This window comes from Aphelocoma coerulescens, unplaced genomic scaffold (genome assembly GCF_041296385.1).
Source record: "Aphelocoma coerulescens isolate FSJ_1873_10779 unplaced genomic scaffold, UR_Acoe_1.0 HiC_scaffold_441, whole genome shotgun sequence".
Classification (NCBI taxonomy): domain Eukaryota; kingdom Metazoa; phylum Chordata; class Aves; order Passeriformes; family Corvidae; genus Aphelocoma; species Aphelocoma coerulescens.
The window spans coordinates 17,915-36,875 of record NW_027183785.1 but is presented as its reverse complement, the minus strand read 5'-3'; the positions used below and the strand labels follow the sequence as shown (position 1 = coordinate 36,875).

Here is an 18,961-nt window from a genome sequence, read left to right as displayed (position 1 = left end):
GCTATTTTTAGGGCTATTTTTGGGCTATTTTGGGTTATTTTAGGGCTATTTTTAGGGCTATTTTGGGGCTGTTTTGGGACCATTTTTGGGGGTATTTTTAGGGCTATTTTGGGGCTATTTCGGGTTATTTTAGAGCCACTTTTGGGGCTGTTTTGGTGCTGGTTTTGGGGCTATTTTGGGGCCATTTTTGTGGTTATTTTGGGGCCACTTTTAGGGCAATTTTGGGGCCATTTTTAGGGCTATTTTGAGGCAGTTTTGGGGCTATTTTGGCGCCATTTTGGGGCTGTTTTGGGGCCATTTTTAGGGCCTATTTTTGGGCTGTTTTGGGGCGTTTTTGGGGCTGGTTTTGGGCCACTTTTAGGCCTATTTTGGGCTGGTTTGGGGCTATTTTGGGGCCATTTTTAGGGCTATTTTTGGGCTGGTTTTGGGCCATTTTTAGAGTTGTTTTGGAGCTATTTTAGGGCTATTTTTGCGCTGTTTTTTGGGGCTATTTTGGGGCCATCTTTGGGGCTATTTTTGGGCTGTTTTGGGGCCGTTTTGGGGCCATTTCTGTGGCTCTTTTGGGGCCCTTTTAGGGCCGTTTTGGGGCCACTTTTAGGGCGATTTTGGGGCCATTTTTAGGGCTATTTTTGGGCTGTTTTGGCGCCATTTTGGTGCCATTTTGGGGGCTGTTTTGGGGCCGTTTTGGGGCTGGTTTTAGGGCTATTTTAGGCCTATTTTGGAGCCATTTTAGGCCTATTTTTGGATTATTTTGGTGCGGTTTTGTGGCTGTTTTGGGGCCGTTTTTGGGCCACTTTTAGGCCTATTTTGGGGCTGGTTTGGGGCGGTTTTGGGGTTATTTTGGGGCCATTTTTAGGGCCATTTTGGGGCTGGTTTGGGGCCATTTTTGGGGGTGTTTTGAGACCATTTTTAGGGCTATTTTTGGGCTGTTTTGGGGCCACTTTTAGAGCTGTTTTGGGGCCATTTTAGGGCTATTTTTGCGCTGGTTTTGGGGCCCTTTTTAGGGCTATTTTTGGGCTGTTTTGGGGTTGGTTTGGGGCCATTTTTGGGGCTGTTTTGGGCCATTTTTAGGGCTGTTTTAGGGCTATTTTGGGGCCGTTTTTGTGGCTGTTTAGGGGCCATTTTTAGGACTATTTTGGCGCTGGTTTTGGGGCCGTTTGGGGTTATTTTTGGGCCATTTTTACGGCTATTTTGAGGCTGTTTTGGGGCCATTTTTAGGGCTATTTTGGGGCTGTTTTTAGGGCTACTTTGGCACGAGTTTTGTGCCTTTTTTGGGCTGTTTTGTGCCTATTTTAGTGCCTGTTTTGGGGCTGGTTTTGGGGCGGTTTTGGGGCCATCTTTGTGGGTGTTTTGGGGCTATTTTGGGTTATTTTGGGGCCATTTTGGCGCTGGTTTTGGGGCCATTTTGGGGCCATCTTTGTGGGTGTTTTGGGGCCATTTTGGGGCCATTTTTAGGGCTGTTTGGGGCCGTTTGGGGCTGTTTTGGGGCTACTTTAGGGTTATTTTGGGGCTATTTTCATACTGGTTTTGGGGCCATTTTGGTGCTCATTTTGTGGCTATTTTGGGGCTGTTTTGGTGCTGGTTTTGGGGCTGTTTTTCGGGCTGTTTTCAGGCTATTTTGGGGCCGGTTTTGGGGCCATTTTTAGGGCTATTTTGGGGTAAATTTAGGGCTGTTTTGGGGCAGTTCTGGTGCTGGTTTTGGGGCCAGTTTGGGGCTGTTTTGGGGTCATTTTTAGGGCTGTTTTGGGGCCATTTTGGGGCCATTTCTGTGGCTGTTTTGGGGCCTTTTGGGGTCATTTTTAGGGCTGTTTTGGGGCCGTTTTGGGATGGTTTTGGGGCAGTTTTGGGGTCATTTTTAGGGCTATTTTGGGGCTATTTTGGCACTGGTTTTGGGGCCGGTTTGGGGCTCTTTTGGGGCCGTTTTGGGGCTGTTTTGGGGCTGGTTTTGGGGCCGTTTGGGGCTGTTTTGGGGGTCATTTTTGGGGCTGTTTTGGGGCGGTTTTGGTGCTGTTTTGGGATGGCTTTGGGGCTGTTTTGGGGGCCATTTTTGGGGCTATTTTGGGGCAGTTTTGGGGCTGATTTGGTGCTGGTTTTGGGGCTGATTTTGGGGCTGTTTTGGGGCTATTTTGGGCTGTTTTGGGACAGTTTGGGGCTGTTTTGGGGCAGTTTTGGGGCTGTTTTGGTGCTGGTTTTGGGGCTGTTTTGGGATGGTTTTGGGGCTGTTTTTGGGGCCATTTTTGGGGCTATTTTGGGGCGGTTTTGGGGCTGTTTTGGGATGGCTTTGGGGCTGTTTTGGGGGCCATTTTTGGGGCTATTTTGGGGCGGTTTTGGGGCTGATTTGGTGCTGGTTTTGGGGCGGTTTTGGGGCTGTTTTGTGATGGTTTTGGGGCTGATTTTGGGGCTGTTTTGGGGCTATTTTGGGCTGTTTTGGGACAGTTTTGGGTTGTTTTGGGACAGTTTGGGGCTGTTTTGGGGCTGTTTTGGTGCTGGTTTTGGGGCTGTTTTGGGATGGCTTTGGGGCTGTTTTTGGGGCCGTTTTTGGGGCTATTTTGGGGCTGTTTTGGTGCTGGTTTTTGGGGCCATTTTGGGCTATTTTGGGATGGTTTTGGCGCTGTTTTTGGGGCCATTTTGGGCTCTTTTGGGGCTATTTTGGGGCTGTTTTGGCGCTGTTTTTGGGGCCATTTTGGGCTCTTTTGGGGCTGGTTTTGGGGCAGTTTTGGGGCCATTTTTAGGGCTATTTTGGGGCTGATTTGGTGCTGGTTTTGGGGCTGTTTTGGGGCCATTTTTGGGGCTATTTTGGGGCGGTTTTGGGGCTGATTTGGTGCTGGTTTTGGGGCTGTTTTGGGGCTGTTTTGTGATGGTTTTGGGGCTGATTTTGGGGCTGTTTTGGGGCTATTTTGGGCTGTTTTGGGACAGTTTTGGGTTGTTTTGGGACAGTTTGGGGCTGTTTTGGGGCTGATTTGGTGCTGGTTTTTGGGGCCATTTTGGGCTATTTTGGGGCGGTTTTGGGGCTGTTTTGGGGGCCATTTTTGGGGCTATTTTGGGGCTGTTTTGGGGCTGTTTTTGGGGCCATTTTGGGCTGTTTTGGGGCTGACCCGTGGCTCGGGGTCCCGCAGGGGAGGGGGCTGCAGGGGAGGGCTCCGTTGCTGTCGCCGCCGTCCCGGGACCCCCCGGGGCCTTCGCTGAGGGGGGGCTCCAGTACCAGTTCCGGAGCGAGAGCAACGGCGGGCAGGTAACGCACCTGGGGGCACCTGGGCGGGCAGGTAACGCACCTGGGGGCACCTGGGGGCACCTGGGCGGGCAGGGAACGCACCTGGGGGCACCTGGGGGCACCTGGGCGGGCAGGTAACGCACCTGGGGGCACCTGGGGGCACCTGGGGGCACCTGGGAGGGCAGGGAACGCACCTGGGGGCACCTGGGCGGGCAGGGAACGCACCTGGGGGCACCTGGGGGCACCTGGGGGCACCTGGGGGCACCTGGGAGGGCAGGGAACGCACTTGGGAGGGCAGGGAACGCACCTGGGGGCACCTGGGCGGGCAGGTAACGCACCTGGAGGCACCTGGGGGCACCTGGGCGGGCAGGTAACGCACCTGGGAGGGCAGGGAATGCACCTGGGGGCACCTGGGGGCACCTGGGAGGGCAGGGAACGCACCTGGGGGCGCCTGGGGGCACCTCGAGGGGCTGGGGACACATCTGGGCACACCTAGGGGCACCTGGGACACACCTGGAGGCACCTGGGCACACCTGGGATACACCTGGGTACATCTGGGTGCACCTGGAAGGCCTGAGGAGACATCTGGGCACACCTGGAAGGGCTGGGGACACACCTGGGGGCACCTGGGGGCACCTCGAGGGGCTGGGGACACACCTGGGCATATCTGGGGGCACCTGGGACACACCTGGAGGGGCTGGAGACACACCTGGGCATATCTAGGGGCACCTGGAGGGGCTGGGGACACCTCTGGGGGCACCTGGGACACATCTGGGCACCCGTGGGGGCAGCTGGAGGGGTTGGGGACACACCTGGGCACACCTGGGGGCACCTGGGCACCCCTGGGGCACACCTGGAGGGGCTGGGGACACATCTGGGCACACCTAGGGGCACCTGGGACACACTTGGGGGCACCTGGGCACACCTGGGGCACACCTGGAGGGGCTGAGGACACATCTGGGGGCACCTGGGGCACACCTGGGGTGACCAGGAGGGTCCCCAGGGTGGGGCCACCGGGGGTGTCCCTGGCACCGTGACCCCGCCAGGTGCCCTCAGGTGCCCCCAGGTCCCCTCCAGGTGCCCTCAGGTCCCCTCCAGGTGCCCCCAGGTGCCCCCCAGGTGCCCCCAGCTCCCCCCAGGTGCCCCCAGGTGCCCTCAGGTGCCCCTCAGGTGCCCTCAGGTGCCCTCAGGTGCCCCCCTGTGCCCCCCAGGTGACCTACAGGGTGGTGCAGGTGACGGAGGCGCCGCTCGATGGCCCCGAGGGCGCCGCCGTCAGCGTCGTGTCCACCTTCGCCGGGACCCCCCAGGTGAGGGGGCGGGGGGCCTGGGGGGGGCTCAGGTGGGGTTTGGGGGGGCTCAGGTGGGGTTTGGGGGTCCCAGGTGAGGTTTGGGGGGTCCCAGGTGGGGTTTGGGGGGTCCCAGGTGGGGTTTGGGGGGTCCCGGGTGGGGTTTGGGGGGTCCCTGGGTAGGGTTCAGGTGTGTGGGGAGGGGTTTTGGGGGGTCTTGGGGGGTCCCAGGTGGGGTTTGGGGGGACCCAGGTGAGGTTTGGGGGTCCCAGGTGAGGTTTGGGGGGTCCTAAGTGAGGTTTGGGGGGTCCCAGGTGGGGTTTGGGGGGTCCCAGGTGGGGTTTGGGGGGTCCCAGGTGGGTCCCAGGTGAGGTTTGGGGGGTCCCAGGTGAGGTTTGGGGGGTCCCAGGTGGGGTTTGGGGGGTCCCAGGTGAGGTTTGGGGGGTCCCAGGTGAGGTTTGGGGGTCCCAGGTGGGGTTTGGGGGTCCCAGGTGGGTCCCAGGTGGGGTTTGGGGGGTCCCAGGTGGGGTTTGGGGGGTCCCAGGTGGGGTTCAGGTGTGTGGGGAGGGGTTTTGGGGGGTCTTGGGGGGTCCCAGGTGGGGTTTGGGGGGTCCCAGGTGGGGTTTGGGGGGTCCCAGGTGAGGTTTGGGGGTCCCAGGTGAGGTTTGGGGGGTCCCAGGTGGGGTTTGGGGGGTCCCAGGTGAGGTTTGGGGGTCCCAGGTGAGGTTTGGGGGGTCCCAGGTGAGGTTTGGGGGTCCCAGGTGGGTCCCAGGTGAGTTTTTGGGGGGTCCCAGTGGGGATTTCGGGGTCTCCCAGGCTCGGGGGTTTTGGGGGGTCCCTGGAGGCCTCAGGGGGTTTTTGGGGGGGTTTCAGTGGGGATTTTGGGGTCTCCCGAGCTCGGGGGTTCCTGGGGGTCTCTGGGGGTTTTTGGGGGAGTCTCGGGGGGTTTTTGGGGGTCCCTGGGGGGGTCTCTGGAGGTTTTTGGGTGTCCCTGGGGGTCCCTGGAGGTTTTTGGGGGGTCTCCCGGGCTCGGGGGTTCCCTGGGGAGTCCCTGGGGGTTTTTGGGGGGGTCTCTGGGGGTCTCCCGGGCTCGGGGGTCCCTGGGGGTTTTTGGGGGGTCCCTGGGGGGGTCTCTGGAGGTTTTTGGGTGTCTTTGGGGGTCCCTGGGGGTTTTTGGGGGGTCTCCCGGGCTCGGGGGTTCCTGGGGGGTCCCTGGGGGTTTTTGGGGAGTCTCTGGGGGTCTCCCGGGCTCGGGGGGTCCTGGGGGTTTTTGGGGGGGTCTCTGGGGGTTTTTGGGTGTCCCTGGGGGTCTCTGGGGGTTTTTGGGGGGTCTCCCAGGCTCGGGGGTCCCTGTGGGTCCCTGGGGGGTCCCTGGCGGTTTTTGGGGTTTTTGGGGGGTCCCTGGGGGTCTCCCGGGCTCGGGGGTTCCTGGGGGGTCCCTGGGGGGTCCCTGGCGGTTTTTGGGGTTTTTGGGGGGTCTCTGGGGGTCTCCCAGGCTCGGGGGTCCCTGTGGGTCCCTGGGGGGTCTCTGGGGGTTTTTGGGGGGGTCTCAGGGGGTCTGAGGTGCCGCCCCTCCCCCCAGGCCGTGCTGCAGAACCCCTTCAGCAACGGGGGCAGCCCCGGCAGCGAGGGCGGGGCCGAGGCCCGGCTCACCTGGGGGGGGGAGGGGGCGGTGGCTCTGCAGGCCGACCCCGCCCTGGGGCAGGCAGGAGGTAAGGGGGCACCTGGGGGGCACCTGGGGGGCACCTGGGGGCACCTGGGGGGCACCTGGGGGCACCTGGGGGCACCTGGGGGCAACTGGGGGCAACTGGGGGCACCTGGGGGGCACCTGGGGGCACCTGGGGGGAGCTGGAGGCACCTGGGGGGAGCTGGGGGTACCTGGGGGCACCTGGGGGGCACCTGGGGGGCACCTGGGGGCACCTGGGGGCACCTTGGGGCACCTGGGGGGCACTTGGGGGGAGCTGGGGGCACCTGGGGGGAGCTGGGGGCACCTGGGGGCAGCTGGGGGCACTTGGGGGGAGCTGGGGGCACCTGGGGGGAGCTGGGGGCAGCTGGGGGCACCTGGGGGGAGCTGGGGGTACCTGGGGGCACCTGGGGGGCACCTGGGGGGCACCTGGGGGCACCTGGGGGCACCTTGGGGCACCTGGGGGGCACTTGGGGGGAGCTGGGGGCACCTGGGGGCAGCTGGGGGCACTTGGGGGGAGCTGGGGGGCACCTGGGGACACCTGGGGGGCACCTGGGGGGCATCTGGGGGGCACTTGGGGGGAGCTGGGGGCACCTGGGGGGAGCTGGGGGCAGCTGGGGGCAGCTGGGGGGAGCTGGGGGTACCTGGGGGCACCTGGGGGCACCTGGGGGCACCTTGGGGCACCTGGGGGGCACTTGGGGGGAGCTGGGGGCACCTGGGGGGAGCTGGGGGCACCTGGGGGCAGCTGGGGGGCAGCTGGGGGGCAGCTGGGGGCACCTGGGGGCACCTGGGGGGCACCTGGGGGCACCTGGGGGCACCTGGGGGCACCTGGGGGGCACCTGGGGGGAGCTGGGGGGTACCTGGGGGCACCTGGGGGCACCTGGGGGGAGCTGGGGGGAGCTGGGGGGTACCTGGGGGGTACCTGGGGGCACCTGGGGGGAGCTGGGGGGCACCTGGGGGGTACCTGGGGGGCACCTGGGCACACCTGGGGGGCACCTGGGGGTACCTGGGGGGTACCTGGGGGCACCTGGGCACACCTGGGGGGCACCTGGGGGCAGCTGGGGGGTACCTGGAGGGCACCTGGGGGGGAGCTGGGGGGAGCTGGGGGCACTTGGGGGCACCTGGGGGCACCTGGGGGTACCTGGGGGCACCTGGGGGGCACCTGGGGGGAGCTGGAGGCACCTGGGGGTACCTGGGGGGGAATGGGGCACACCTGGGGGCAGCTGGGGGGCACCTGGGGGTACCTGGGGGCACTTGGGGGGAGCTGGGGGGCACCTGGGGGGAGCTGGGGGTACCTGGGGGCATCTGGGGGGGAATGGGGGGCACCTGGGGGGGAGCTGGGGGCACCTGGGGGGAGCTGGGGGGCACCTGGGGGCACTTGGGGGGAGCTGGGGGCACCTGGGGGCACCTGGGGGCACCTGGGGGGCACCTGGGGGGGAATGGGGGGCACCTGGGGGGAGCTGGGGGCACTTGGGGGGCACCTGGGGGCACCTGGGGGGCACCTGGGGGCACCTGGGGGGCAGCTGGGGGCAGCTGGAGGGCACCTGGGGGGCACCTGGGGGGAGCTGGGAGGACCTGGGGGGCACCTGGGGGGTCCCTGGGGGGTACCTGGGGCACACCTGAGGGCACCTGGGCACAGCTGGGAGACACCTGGGGGGGAATGGGGGGCACCTGGGCACACCTGGGGGGGGGGAAAAGCCACACCTGGGCACAGCTGGGGGGGGATCCCGTGTGCTGTGGGTGCCCAGGTGCGTGCCCAGGTGTGCCCAGGTGTGCCCAGGTGTGTGCCAGCTCTGTCCCCTCCCCCAGGGCAGTTCTATGTGATGATGACCCCTCAGGACGTGCTCCAGGCGGGGGGAGGGGCCCCGCGAGGCCTCGCCCCCCACGGCCACCCCTACTCACCGTGAGTGCACCTGGGGGGCACCTGGGGGGCACCTGGGGGCACCTGGGGGCACCTGGGGGGCACCTGGGGGGAGCTGGGGGCACCTGGGGGGCACCTGGGGGCACCTGGGGGGAGCTGGGGGCACCTGGGGGGAGCTGGGGGGAGCTGGGGGCACCTGGGGGGCACCTGGGGGTACCTGGGGGCACCTGGGGGCATCTGGGGGCACCTCGGGGTACCTGGGGGGAGCTGGGGGCACCTGGGGGGAGCTGAGGGCACCTGGGGGCACCTGGGGGTACCTGGGGGGCACCTGGGGGTACCTGGGGGGCACCTGGGGGGAGCTGAGGGCACCTGGGGGGCACCTGGGATATCTGGGACCCACCTGGGCACACCTGGAGACATCACGGGGGCATTTGGGGGCACACCTGGGCACACACCTGGGTGGGAAGTGAGCACACCTGGGCAGCCCTGGGGCACACCTGAGCACACACCTGGGGCACACCTGGGGCACACCTGGGCACACCTGGGCACACTTGGGGCACACCTGGGCACACCTGGGGCACACCTGGGCACACACCTGGGCACACCTGGGCACACCTGGGCACACACCTGGGCACCCCTGGGCACACCTGGGCACACACCTGGGGCACACCTGGGCACCCCTGGGGCACACCTGGGCACCCCTGGGGCACACCTGGGGCACACCTGGGCACCCCTGGGGCACACCTGGGTACACCTGGGTCCCACCTGTCCCTGCAGGAAGCTGGAGGGGCCGCGGGTGCCACGGGACGAGCGACGGCGAGCGCAGCACAACGAGGGTGAGGGGGCACCTGGGGGGCACCTGGGGGGCACCTGGGGGCACCTGGGGGCATCTGGGCACACCTGGGGGCACCTGGGGGCACCTGGGGGGTACCTGGGGGCACCTGGGGGGTACCTGGGGGGCATCTGGGGGGTACCTGGGCACACCTGGGCACACCTGGGGGCGCCTGAAGGACTCCAAAGTCACCTGAGCGGGGATAAGATCCCAAAATGGCCCCAAAATTCCCTCAAATTCCCCCAAATTCCCCCAAATTTTTCCCGTTTCTGCCCCCGATTTTTTTCCATCTTTCCCCCATTTTTTCTCAACGCCCCCAAAATGCCCCAAACCGCCCCAAACCGGCTCGAACCGGCCCAAACCAGCCTCAAATCGGCTCAAACTGGCCCCAAACTGCCCCAAACCGGCTCAAACCATCTCAAACCGCCCCAAACCGGTCCCAAACTGGCCCCAAACCGCCCCAAACCGGCTCAAACCGTCTCAAACTGGCTGAGACCAACCCCAAACCACCCCAAACCGGCTCAAACCGGCCCAAATCTGCGCCAAACCGCCCCAAACTGGCCCCAAACCACCCCAAACCGGCTCGAACTGGCCCCAAACTGCCCCAAACCGGCCCCAAACCGCCCCAAACCGGCTCAAACCGGCCCCAATCTGCGCCAAACCGCCCCAAACCGGCCCCAAACCACCCCAAACCGGCTCGAACTGGCCCCAAACTGCCCCAAACCGGCCCCAAACTGCCCCAAACCGGCCCCAAACCAGCTCGAACCGGTCCCAATCTGCGCCAAACCGCCCCAAACCGGCCCCAAACTACCCCAAACCGGTCCCAAACCACCCCAAACGGGTCCCAAACCACCCCAAACCCCCCCAAACTGGTCCCAAACCGCCCCAAACTGGCCTAAACCACCCCAAACCGGCTCAAACTGGCCCCAAACCACCCCAAACTGCCCACAAACCGCCCCAAACGGTCTCAAACTGGCTGAAACCAACCCCAAACCACCCCAAACCGGCTCGAACCGGCCCCAAACTGCCCCAAACCGGCCCCAAACCGCCCCAAACCGGCCCCAAACCGGCTCGAACCGGTCCCAAACTGCCCCAAACCGGCCCCAAACCAGCTCGAACCGGCCCCAATCTGCGCCAAACTGCCCCCAAACCACCCCAAACCGGCTCGAACTGGCCCCAAACCGGCCCCAAACCGCCCCAAACCGGCCCCAAACCAGCTCAAACCGGCCCCAAACTGCCCCAAACCGGCTCCAAACCGCCCCAAACCGGCCCCAAACCGGCTCGAACCGGTCCCAAACTGGCTGAAACCAACCCCAAACTGGCCTCAAACCGGCCCCAAACTGCCCCAAACCGGCCCCAAACTGCCCCAAACCGGCCCCAAACCGCCCCAAACCGGCCCCAAACCAGCTCGAACCGGCCCCAAACTGCCCCAAACCGGCCCCAAACCGGTCCAAACCGGCTCAAACCGCCCGCAGTGGAGCGCCGGCGCCGGGACAAGATCAACAACTGGATCGTGCAGCTCTCCAAGATCATCCCCGACTGCGGCGCCGAGAGCGGCAAATCCGGCGCGGTCAGCGGCCACAGATTTGGGGATTTTGGGGAGATTTGGGGGTTTAGGGGGGTCCTGAGGGGGGTTGGGGGGGAAATTGGGGGATTTGGGGGGAGATTTGGGGAGTTTGGGGGGGAAATTGGGGGATTCTGGGGGAGATTTTGGGATTTTGTGGGAGATGTTGGGATTTTGGGGGGTCCTGGAGGGGTTTGGGGGGGGAATTGGGGGATTTGGGGGGTCCTGAGGGGATTTGGGGGGAGATTTTGGGAGTTTGGGGGGAGATTTGGGGATTTTGGGGGGTCCTGAGGGGATTTGGGGGGAGATTTTGGGAGTTTGGGGGGAGATTTTGGGAGTTTGGGGGGTCCTGAGGGGGTTTGGGGGGGAAATTGGGGGATTTGGGGGAGATTTGGGGATTTTGGGGGGAGATTTGGGGAGTTTGGGGGGGCCTGAGGGGATCTGGGGGGAAAATTGGGGGATTTTGGGGGAGATTTGGGGAGTTTGGGGGAGATTTGGGAAGTTTGGGGGGTCCTGGAGGGGTTTTGGGAGGGATTTGGGGGCAAATTGGGGGATTTTGGAGGAGATTTGGGGATTTTGTGGGGTCCTGAGGGGGTTTGGGGGGGAAATTGGGGGATTTTGGGGGGGATTTTGGGATTTTGGGGGAGATTTGGGGATTTTGGGGGGTCCTGGAGGGGGTTTGGGGGGGGATTTGGGGGGAAATTGGGGGATTTTGTGGGAGATTTGGGGATTTTGGGGGGGATTTGGGGAGTTTGGGGGAGATTTTGGGGGAGATTTTGAGATTTTGGAGGGTCAGGAGGGGTTTGGGGGGATTTGGGGGGGATTTTGGGAGTTTGGGGGGTCCTGGAGGAGTTTGGGGGTGATTTTGGGGTAAAACTGAGGGATTTTGGGGGCTCCCGAAGGAGTTCAGGGGAGACCAAACGGGTGCGATTTGGGGAAGTTTGGGTGGAAATCGGAGGAATTTTTGGGGGAGATTTGGGGATTTTGGGGGGTCCTGGAGGGGGTTTGGGGGGGGATTTGGGGGGAAATTGGGGGATTTTGTGGGAGATTTTGGGATTTTGGGGGGGATTTTGGGAGTTTGGGGGATCCTGGAGGAGTTTGGGGGTGATTTTGGGGTAAAACTGAGGGATTTTGGGGCCTCCCGAATGAGTTCAGGGGGGACAAACGGCGGATTTAGGGGGGAAGTTTGGGTGGAAATCGGAGGATTTTGGGGGGGTTCCGAGCTGATTTTTGGCGGGGGGGGGGGGGTTTCATTAATTTCGGGTGTCTCAGGTGAACTCCGGGGGGGGGGTCCCAGGTGGATTTTGGGGAGGGGTCTCGGCTGATTTTGGGGAGGGGTCCCGCAGAGCAAGGGCGGGATCCTGTCCAAGGCCTGCGATTACGTGCGGGAGCTGCGCCAGAGCAACCAGCGGCTGCAGGAAACCTTCAAAGAAGCCGAGCGGCTGCAGATGGACAACGACCTATTGCGACAGCAGGTACCGCCCGCCCTGTCGCGACAGGCCCCGCCCTCGACGCGCCCCGAAAACCCCAAAAATCGCCCCAAAAATCGCCCCAAAAATCGCCCTAAAAATCGCCCTAAAAAGGGGCGCCCGGAAGGGCCCCGGGGGAGCGGCGTGAATGGGGAAGCCACGCCCCCCTCTGGGAAGGCCCCGCCCCTTGTGGGCGTGGCTTTGTCCTTATTTGGGCATAGGGCACGCCCCCCCGGACCCCGCGGGATTCCCACGGGGGTTCATTGATAAAAAAAAAAAAAAGGGGAAATTGGGGGGGGGGGGGGTTTGGGGTGGGAATGGGGGAATTTGGGGTGAAAGTGGGGGAAAATTGGAAAATTTGGGGTGGAAATGGGGAATTTGGGGTGGAAATGGGGGGAAATTGGAAAATTTGGGGTGGAAATGGAGAATTTGGGGTGGAAATGGGGGGAAATTGGGGAATTTGGGGTGGAAATGGAGAATTTGGGGTGGAAATGGAGAATTTCGGGGAATTTGGGGTGGAAATGGGGGATTTGGGGGAATTTGGGTGGAAATGGGGGAATTTGGGGAAATTTGGGGTGAAAATGGGGGGATTTGGGAAATTTGGGGTGGAAATGGGGGGATTTGGGGTGGAAATGGTGAAATTTGGGAGAATTTGGGGTGGAAATGGGCAAAAATGGGAATTTGGGGTGGAAATGAGGGAATTTGGGGGGAAATGGGGGAATTTGGGGTGGAAATGGGGGAAAATTGGGGGAATTTGGGTGGAAAAGGGGAAAATGGGGGAATTTGGGGTGGAAATGGGGAGATTTGGGGAAATTTGGGGTGAAAATGGGGGGATTTGGGGTGGAAATGGTGAAATTTGGGAGAATTTGGGGTGGAAATGGGGAAAAATGGGAATTTGGGGGGGAAATGGGGAAATTTGGGGTGGAAATGGGGGAATTTGGGGTGGAAACGGGGAATTTGGGGAAATTCGGGGTGGAAATGGGGGAATTGGGGGGAATTCGGGGTAGAAACGGCAGAATTTGGGGGAATTTGGGGTGGAAATGGGGGAAATTGGGGTGGAAATGGGGAAAAACGGGAAATTGGGGTGGAAATGGGGAAAAATGGGAAATTTGGGTGGAAATGGGGGAATTTGGGGTGGAAATGGGGAAATTTGGGTGGAAACGGGGGAATTTGGGGTAGAAACGGCAGAATTTGGGGGAATTCGGGGTGGAAATGGGGGAATTGGGGGGAATTCGGGGTAGAAACGGCAGAATTTGGGGGAATTTGGGGTGGAAATGGGGAAATTTGGGTGGAAATGGGGGAATTTGGGGTGGAAATGGGGAATTTGGGGTGGAAATGGAGGAATTTGGGGTGGAAACGGGGAATTTGGGGTGGAAATGGGGGAATTTGGGGTGGAAATGGGGAATTTGGGGTGGAAACGGGGGAATTTGGGGAAATTTGGGGTGGAAGTGGGGGAATTGGGGGGAATTCGGGGTAGAAACGGTGGAATTTGGGGGAATTTGGGGTGGAAATGGGGGAATTTGGGGTGGAAATGGGGAAATTTGGGTGGAAACGGGGGAATTTGGGGTAGAAACGACAGAATTTGGGGGAATTCGGGGTGGAAATGGGGGAATTGGGGGGAATTCGGGGTAGAAACGGCAGAATTTGGGGGAATTTGGGGTGGAAATGGGGAAATTTGGGTGGAAATGGGGGAATTTGGGGTGGAAATGGGGAATTTGGGGTGGAAATGGGGGAATTTGGGGTGGAAACGGGGAATTTGGGGAAATTCGGGGTGGAAATGGGGGAATTGGGGGGAATTCGGGGTAGAAACGGCAGAATTTGGGGGAATTTGGGGTGGAAATGGGGAAATTTGGGTGGAAATGGGGGAATTTGGGGTGGAAATGGGGAATTTGGGGTGGAAATGGGGGAATTGGGGTGGAAACGGGGGAATTTGGGGAAATTCGGGGTGGAAATGGGGGAATTGGGGGGAATTCGGGGTAGAAACGGCAGAATTTGGGGGAATTTGGGGTGGAAATGGGGAAATTTGGGTGGAAATGGGGGAATTTGGGGTGGAAATGGGGGAATTGGGGGTGGAAATGGGGAATTTGGGGTGGAAATGGGGGAATTTGGGGTGGAAATGGGGAATTTGGGGTGGAAATGGGGGAATTTGGGGTGGAAATGGGGAATTTGGGGTGGAAATGGGGGAATTTGGGGTGGAAACGGGGGAATTTGGGGTGGAAATGGGGGAATTTGGGGAAATTCGGGGTGGAAATGGGGGAATTGGGGGGAATTCGGGGTAGAAACGGCAGAATTTGGGGGAATTTGGGGTGGAAATGGGGAAATTTGGGTGGAAATGGGGGAATTTGGGGTGGAAACGGGGGAATTTGGGGAAATTCGGGGTGGAAATGGGGGAATTGGGGGGAATTCGGGGTAGAAACGGCAGAATTTGGGGGAATTTGGGGTGGAAACGGGGGAAATTGGGGTGGAAATGGGGAAAAACGGGAAATTGGGGTGGAAATGGGGAAAAATGGGAAATTTGGGTGGAAATGGGGGAATTTGGGGTGGAAATGGGGAATTTGGGGAAATTTGAGTGGAAACGGGGGAAATTTGGGTGGAAATGGGGGAATTTGGGGTGGAAACGGGGGAATTTGGGGAAATCCGGGGTGGAAATGGGGGAATTGGGGGGAATTCGGGGTAGAAACGGCAGAATTTGGGGGAATTTGGGGTGGAAATGGGGAAATTTGGGTGGAAATGGGGGAATTTGGGGTGGAAATGGGGCATTTGGGGTGGAAATGGGGGAATTTGGGGTGGAAATGGGGAATTTGCGGTGGAAATGGGGCATTTGGGGTGGAAATGGGGAATTTGGGGTGGAAATGGGGAATTTGGGGTGGAAACGGGGGAATTTGGGGCAATTCGGGGTGGAAATGGGGGAATTTGGGGGAATTCGGGGTAGAAACGGCAGAATTTGGGGGAATTTGGGGTGGAAATGGGGAAATTTGGGTGGAAATGGGGGAATTTGGGGTGGAAATGGGGAATTTGGGGTGGAAATGGGGAAATTTGGGGTGGAAATGGGGAATTTGCGGTGGAAATGGGGCATTTGGGGTGGAAATGGGGAATTTGGGGTGGAAATGGGGAATTTGGGGTGGAAACGGGGGAATTTGGGGGAATTTGGGGTGGAAATGGGGGAATTTGGGGGAATTCGGGGTAGAAACGGCAGAATTTGGGGGAATTTGGGGTGGAAATGGGGAAATTTGGGTGGAAATGGGGGAATTTGGGGTGGAAATGGGGAATTTGGGGTGGAAATGGGGAATTTGGGGTGGAAATGGGGAATTTGCGGTGGAAATGGGGCATTTGGGGTGGAAATGGGGAATTTGGGGTGGAAATGGGGAATTTGGGGTGGAAACGGGGGAATTTGGGGCAATTCGGGGTGGAAATGGGGGAATTTGGGGGAATTCGGGGTAGAAACGGCAGAATTTGGGGGAATTTGGGGTGGAAATGGGGAAATTTGGGTGGAAATGGGGGAATTTGGGGTGGAAATGGGGGAATTTGGGGTGGAAATGGGGGAATTTGGGGTGGAAACGGGGGAATTTGGGGAAATTTGGGTGGAAATGGGGGGATTTGGGGAAATTTGGGTGGCAATGGAGGAAAATGGGGGAATTTGGGGTGGAAACGGGGGGAAATTTGGGGGAAAACAGGGTGGAATTGGGAAAACAGGGTGGAAACGAGGGAATTTCGGGAAATCCGGGGTGGAAATGGGGGAATTGGGGGGAATTTGGGGTGGAAATGGGGGAATTTGGGTGGAAATGGGGGAATTTGGAGGAAAACAGGGTGAAATTGGGAAAACAGGGTGGGAACGGGGGAATTTGGGGAAATTCGGGGTGGAAATGGGGGAATTTGGGGGAATTTGGGGTAGAAACGGCAGAATTTGGGGGAATTTGGGGTGGAAATGGGGGAAATTGGGGTGGAAATGGGGAAAAACGGGAAATTGGGGTGGAAATGGGGAAAAATGGGAAATTTGGGTGGAAATGGGGGAATTTGGGGTGGAAATGGGGAATTTGGGGAAATTTGAGTGGAAACGGGGGAAATTTGGGTGGAAATGGGGGAATTTGGGGTGGAAACGGGGGAATTTGGGGAAATCCGGGGTGGAAATGGGGGAATTGGGGGGAATTCGGGGTAGAAACGGCAGAATTTGGGGGAATTTGGGGTGGAAATGGGGAAATTTGGGTGGAAATGGGGGAATTTGGGGTGGAAATGGGGAATTTGGGGTGGAAATGGGGAATTTGGGGTGGAAATGGGGAATTTGCGGTGGAAATGGGGCATTTGGGGTGGAAATGGGGAATTTGGGGTGGAAATGGGGAATTTGGGGTGGAAACGGGGGAATTTGGGGCAATTCGGGGTGGAAATGGGGGAATTTGGGGGAATTCGGGGTAGAAACGGCAAAATTTGGGGGAATTTGGGGTGGAAATGGGGAAATTTGGGTGGAAATGGGGGAATTTGGGGTGGAAATGGGGAATTTGGGGTGGAAATGGGGAATTTGGGGTGGAAATGGGGAAATTTGGGTGGAAATGGGGGAATTTGGGGTGGAAATGGGGAATTTGGGGTGGAAATGGGGAAATTTGGGGTGGAAACGGGGGAATTTGGGGCAATTCGGGGTGGAAATGGGGGAATTGGGGGGAATTCGGGGTAGAAACAGCAGAATTCGGGGGGGGGTGAGGGGGGGATTCCCGGGTGGAAATTTTGGGGTGGGAAACGGGGTGGGGGGGGGGGAAAAAAAGCGGGAAAAGGGCGGGGCGAGCGTGGGAATCGTGGGGAGGGGGTGAGCCCGGCCTGACCCCCCACCCCACCCCACATTTTCGGGGGTGCCCCCGAGGGCAGATGGAGGAGCTGAAGAGCGAGAACGCCGTGCTGAGGGCGCAGCTGCAGCAGCGGGGGCTGGACGGGACCCCCGAGGGGACCCCCCAGTGATTTTTGGGGGGGGGGGGAGGGGAGGGGTCGGAGGGGGTCTCTTGCCCACCCCTCCCTCCCCCCCCCCCCCCACAATATCGGGGTCACCCCCTCCTCGCCGCCCCTCCCCTCCCCCCCCCTTCCCCCTCCCCCCCCCCCGTTCTCCCGTTTGTAATTACCGTGATTGTAATTAACGGATTGCGCTCGTTTTGTTTCGTATGGCGCGGGTGGGGGGAGGGGTGGGGGTTGTTCTTCTCTCCCCTCCCCCTTTTCGGGGGGGTTTTTTTTGGGGGGGGGAGGGGCAGGAACCGGGGGAAAAAAAAGCGGAAAAATCCCGAGAAAATCGAAAAAAAAAACCACCCAAAAAACCAAAAAAAACAAAAAAAACACCCCCCCAAAAAAAAAACCAAACAAAAAAAAACACCCAAAAAAAAAAAAAACCAAAAAAACCACCCCCCCAAAAAAAAAACCAACAAAAAACACCCAAAAAAAGAAAAACAAACAAAAAAAAACACCCAAAAAAAAACCCCAAAAAACCACCCCCCCAAAAAAAAAACAAACCCAAAAAAGGGAATTTTCGGTTGTTTGGGGATTGGGGGAGGGGGGGGGGAGGGGGAGGGGCCACCCCAAGTGTCGCAATTGTCACCGTCAGCGGCGACAGAGCGGCGCCAGTGCCACCCCCCCCCTCCCCCACCCGGACGGTGCCACCCCCCCCGTGTCATTGTCACCCCCCCCCGGGGGCACTGCCACCCCCCCCGTGCCACCCCGGTGCCACCGTCCCTGTCCCCAGCCCTGTCCCTGTCCCCATCAGCATCGGTGCCACATCGGTGCCATCATTGGTGCCATCATTGGTGCCATCATCGGTGTCACATCGGGGCCAGCATCGGTGCCACATCGGTGTCACCATCCCTGCCACCATCGGTGCCACATCGGTGTCCCATCAGTGCCACATCGATGCCATCATCGGTGCCACATCGGTGTCACATTGGTGCCACTTTGGTGCCACCATTGGTGTCACATCGGTGCCACATCGGTGCCACATCGGTGCCACCACTGGTGTTACATCGGTGCCACCATCGGTGCCACCACCGGTGTCACATTGGTGCCACCATCGGTGTCATCATTGGTGCCACATCGGTGCCACATCGGTGCCACCATTGGTGCCATCATCGGTGCCACATTGGTGCCACCATCGGTGCCACCATCGGTGCCAACATTGGTGTCACATCGGTGCCACCATCAGTGCCACATCGGTGCCACATCGGTGCCATCATTGGTGCCATCATTGGTGCCATCATTGGTGCCACATCGGTGCCACCCTCCCTCCCACATCGGTGCCACATCGGTGTCACATCGGTGTCACATCGGTGTCACATCGGGGCCACATCGGTGCCACATTGGTGCCACATCGGTGCCACCATCAGTGCCACCATCGGTGCCACCATCGGTGCCAACATTGGTGTCACATCGGTGCCACATCGGTGCCACCATCCCTCCCACATCGGTGCCACATCGGTGCCATCATTGGTGCCACCATTGGTGCCACATCGGTGCCACCATCAGTGCCACATCGGTGCCACATCGGTGTCACCATTGGTGCCATCATTGGTGCTATCATGGGTGTCACCATCAGTGTCACCCTCCCTCCCACATCAGTGTCACATCGGTGTCACATCGGTGCCACATCGGTGTCACCATCGGTGTCACATCGGGGCCACATCGGTGCCATCATCGGTGCCATCATTGGTGTCACATCGGTGCCACATTGGTGTCACACCAGTGCCATATCGGTGCCACCATTGGTGCCGTCATCGGTGTCACACCAGTGTCACATCGGTGCCACATCGGTGCCACCATTGGTGCCACCATCGGTGTCACATCGGGGCCACATCGGTGCCACTTTGGTGTCACACCAGTGCCATATCGGTGCCACCATTGGTGCCATCATCGGTGCCACATCAGTGTCATCATTGGTGCCATCATCGGTGTCACATCGGGGCCACCATCGGTGCCACATCGGTGTCACCATCCCTGCCACCATCGGTGCCACATCGGTGTCCCACCAGTGCCACATCGATGCCATCATCGGTGCCACCATCGGTGCCACCATCGGTGCCACCATCGGTGCCAC

At 60.3% G+C, this 18,961-nt stretch overlaps 2 protein-coding genes across 2 annotated transcripts in view; one reads left to right on the top strand and one right to left on the bottom strand.

Annotated features, from left to right (window-relative positions):
• The window catches only part of LOC138101717 (upstream stimulatory factor 2-like), a 13,467-nt gene extending 11,930 nt beyond the window's left edge, over positions 1-1,537 (bottom strand). The window contains exon 1 of the mRNA XM_068999496.1: positions 1,523-1,537. Coding sequence (XP_068855597.1) covers positions 1,523-1,537 — 15 coding nt within the window. The remainder of the gene's footprint in view (positions 1-1,522) is intronic.
• Positions 1,538-1,826: 289 nt separating this feature from the next.
• Positions 1,827-16,909, top strand: LOC138101714 (upstream stimulatory factor 2-like). The gene is made up of 9 exons (XM_068999493.1): positions 1,827-1,848; positions 3,117-3,232; positions 4,423-4,518; positions 6,080-6,209; positions 7,991-8,084; positions 8,820-8,878; positions 10,350-10,444; positions 11,785-11,913; positions 16,762-16,909. Exons 1-9 carry the CDS (start codon positions 1,827-1,829, stop codon positions 16,849-16,851), a joined length of 831 nt encoding a protein of 276 aa, XP_068855594.1. The 3' UTR covers positions 16,852-16,909.
• The last annotated feature ends 2,052 nt before the right edge of the window (positions 16,910-18,961 follow it).

Bases quoted from the DNA above. Each gene is read 5' to 3' on its own strand.
- LOC138101714 (XM_068999493.1), top strand. From the start codon at position 1,827: ATGGTTTTGGGGCAGTTTTGGG. The intron at 1,849-3,116 runs GTCATTTTTAGG...GGGGTCCCGCAG, and splicing joins GGTTTTGGGGCAGTTTTGGG to GGGAGGGGGCTGCAGGGGAG. The intron at 8,879-10,349 runs GTGAGGGGGCAC...AACCGCCCGCAG, and splicing joins GCGAGCGCAGCACAACGAGG to TGGAGCGCCGGCGCCGGGAC.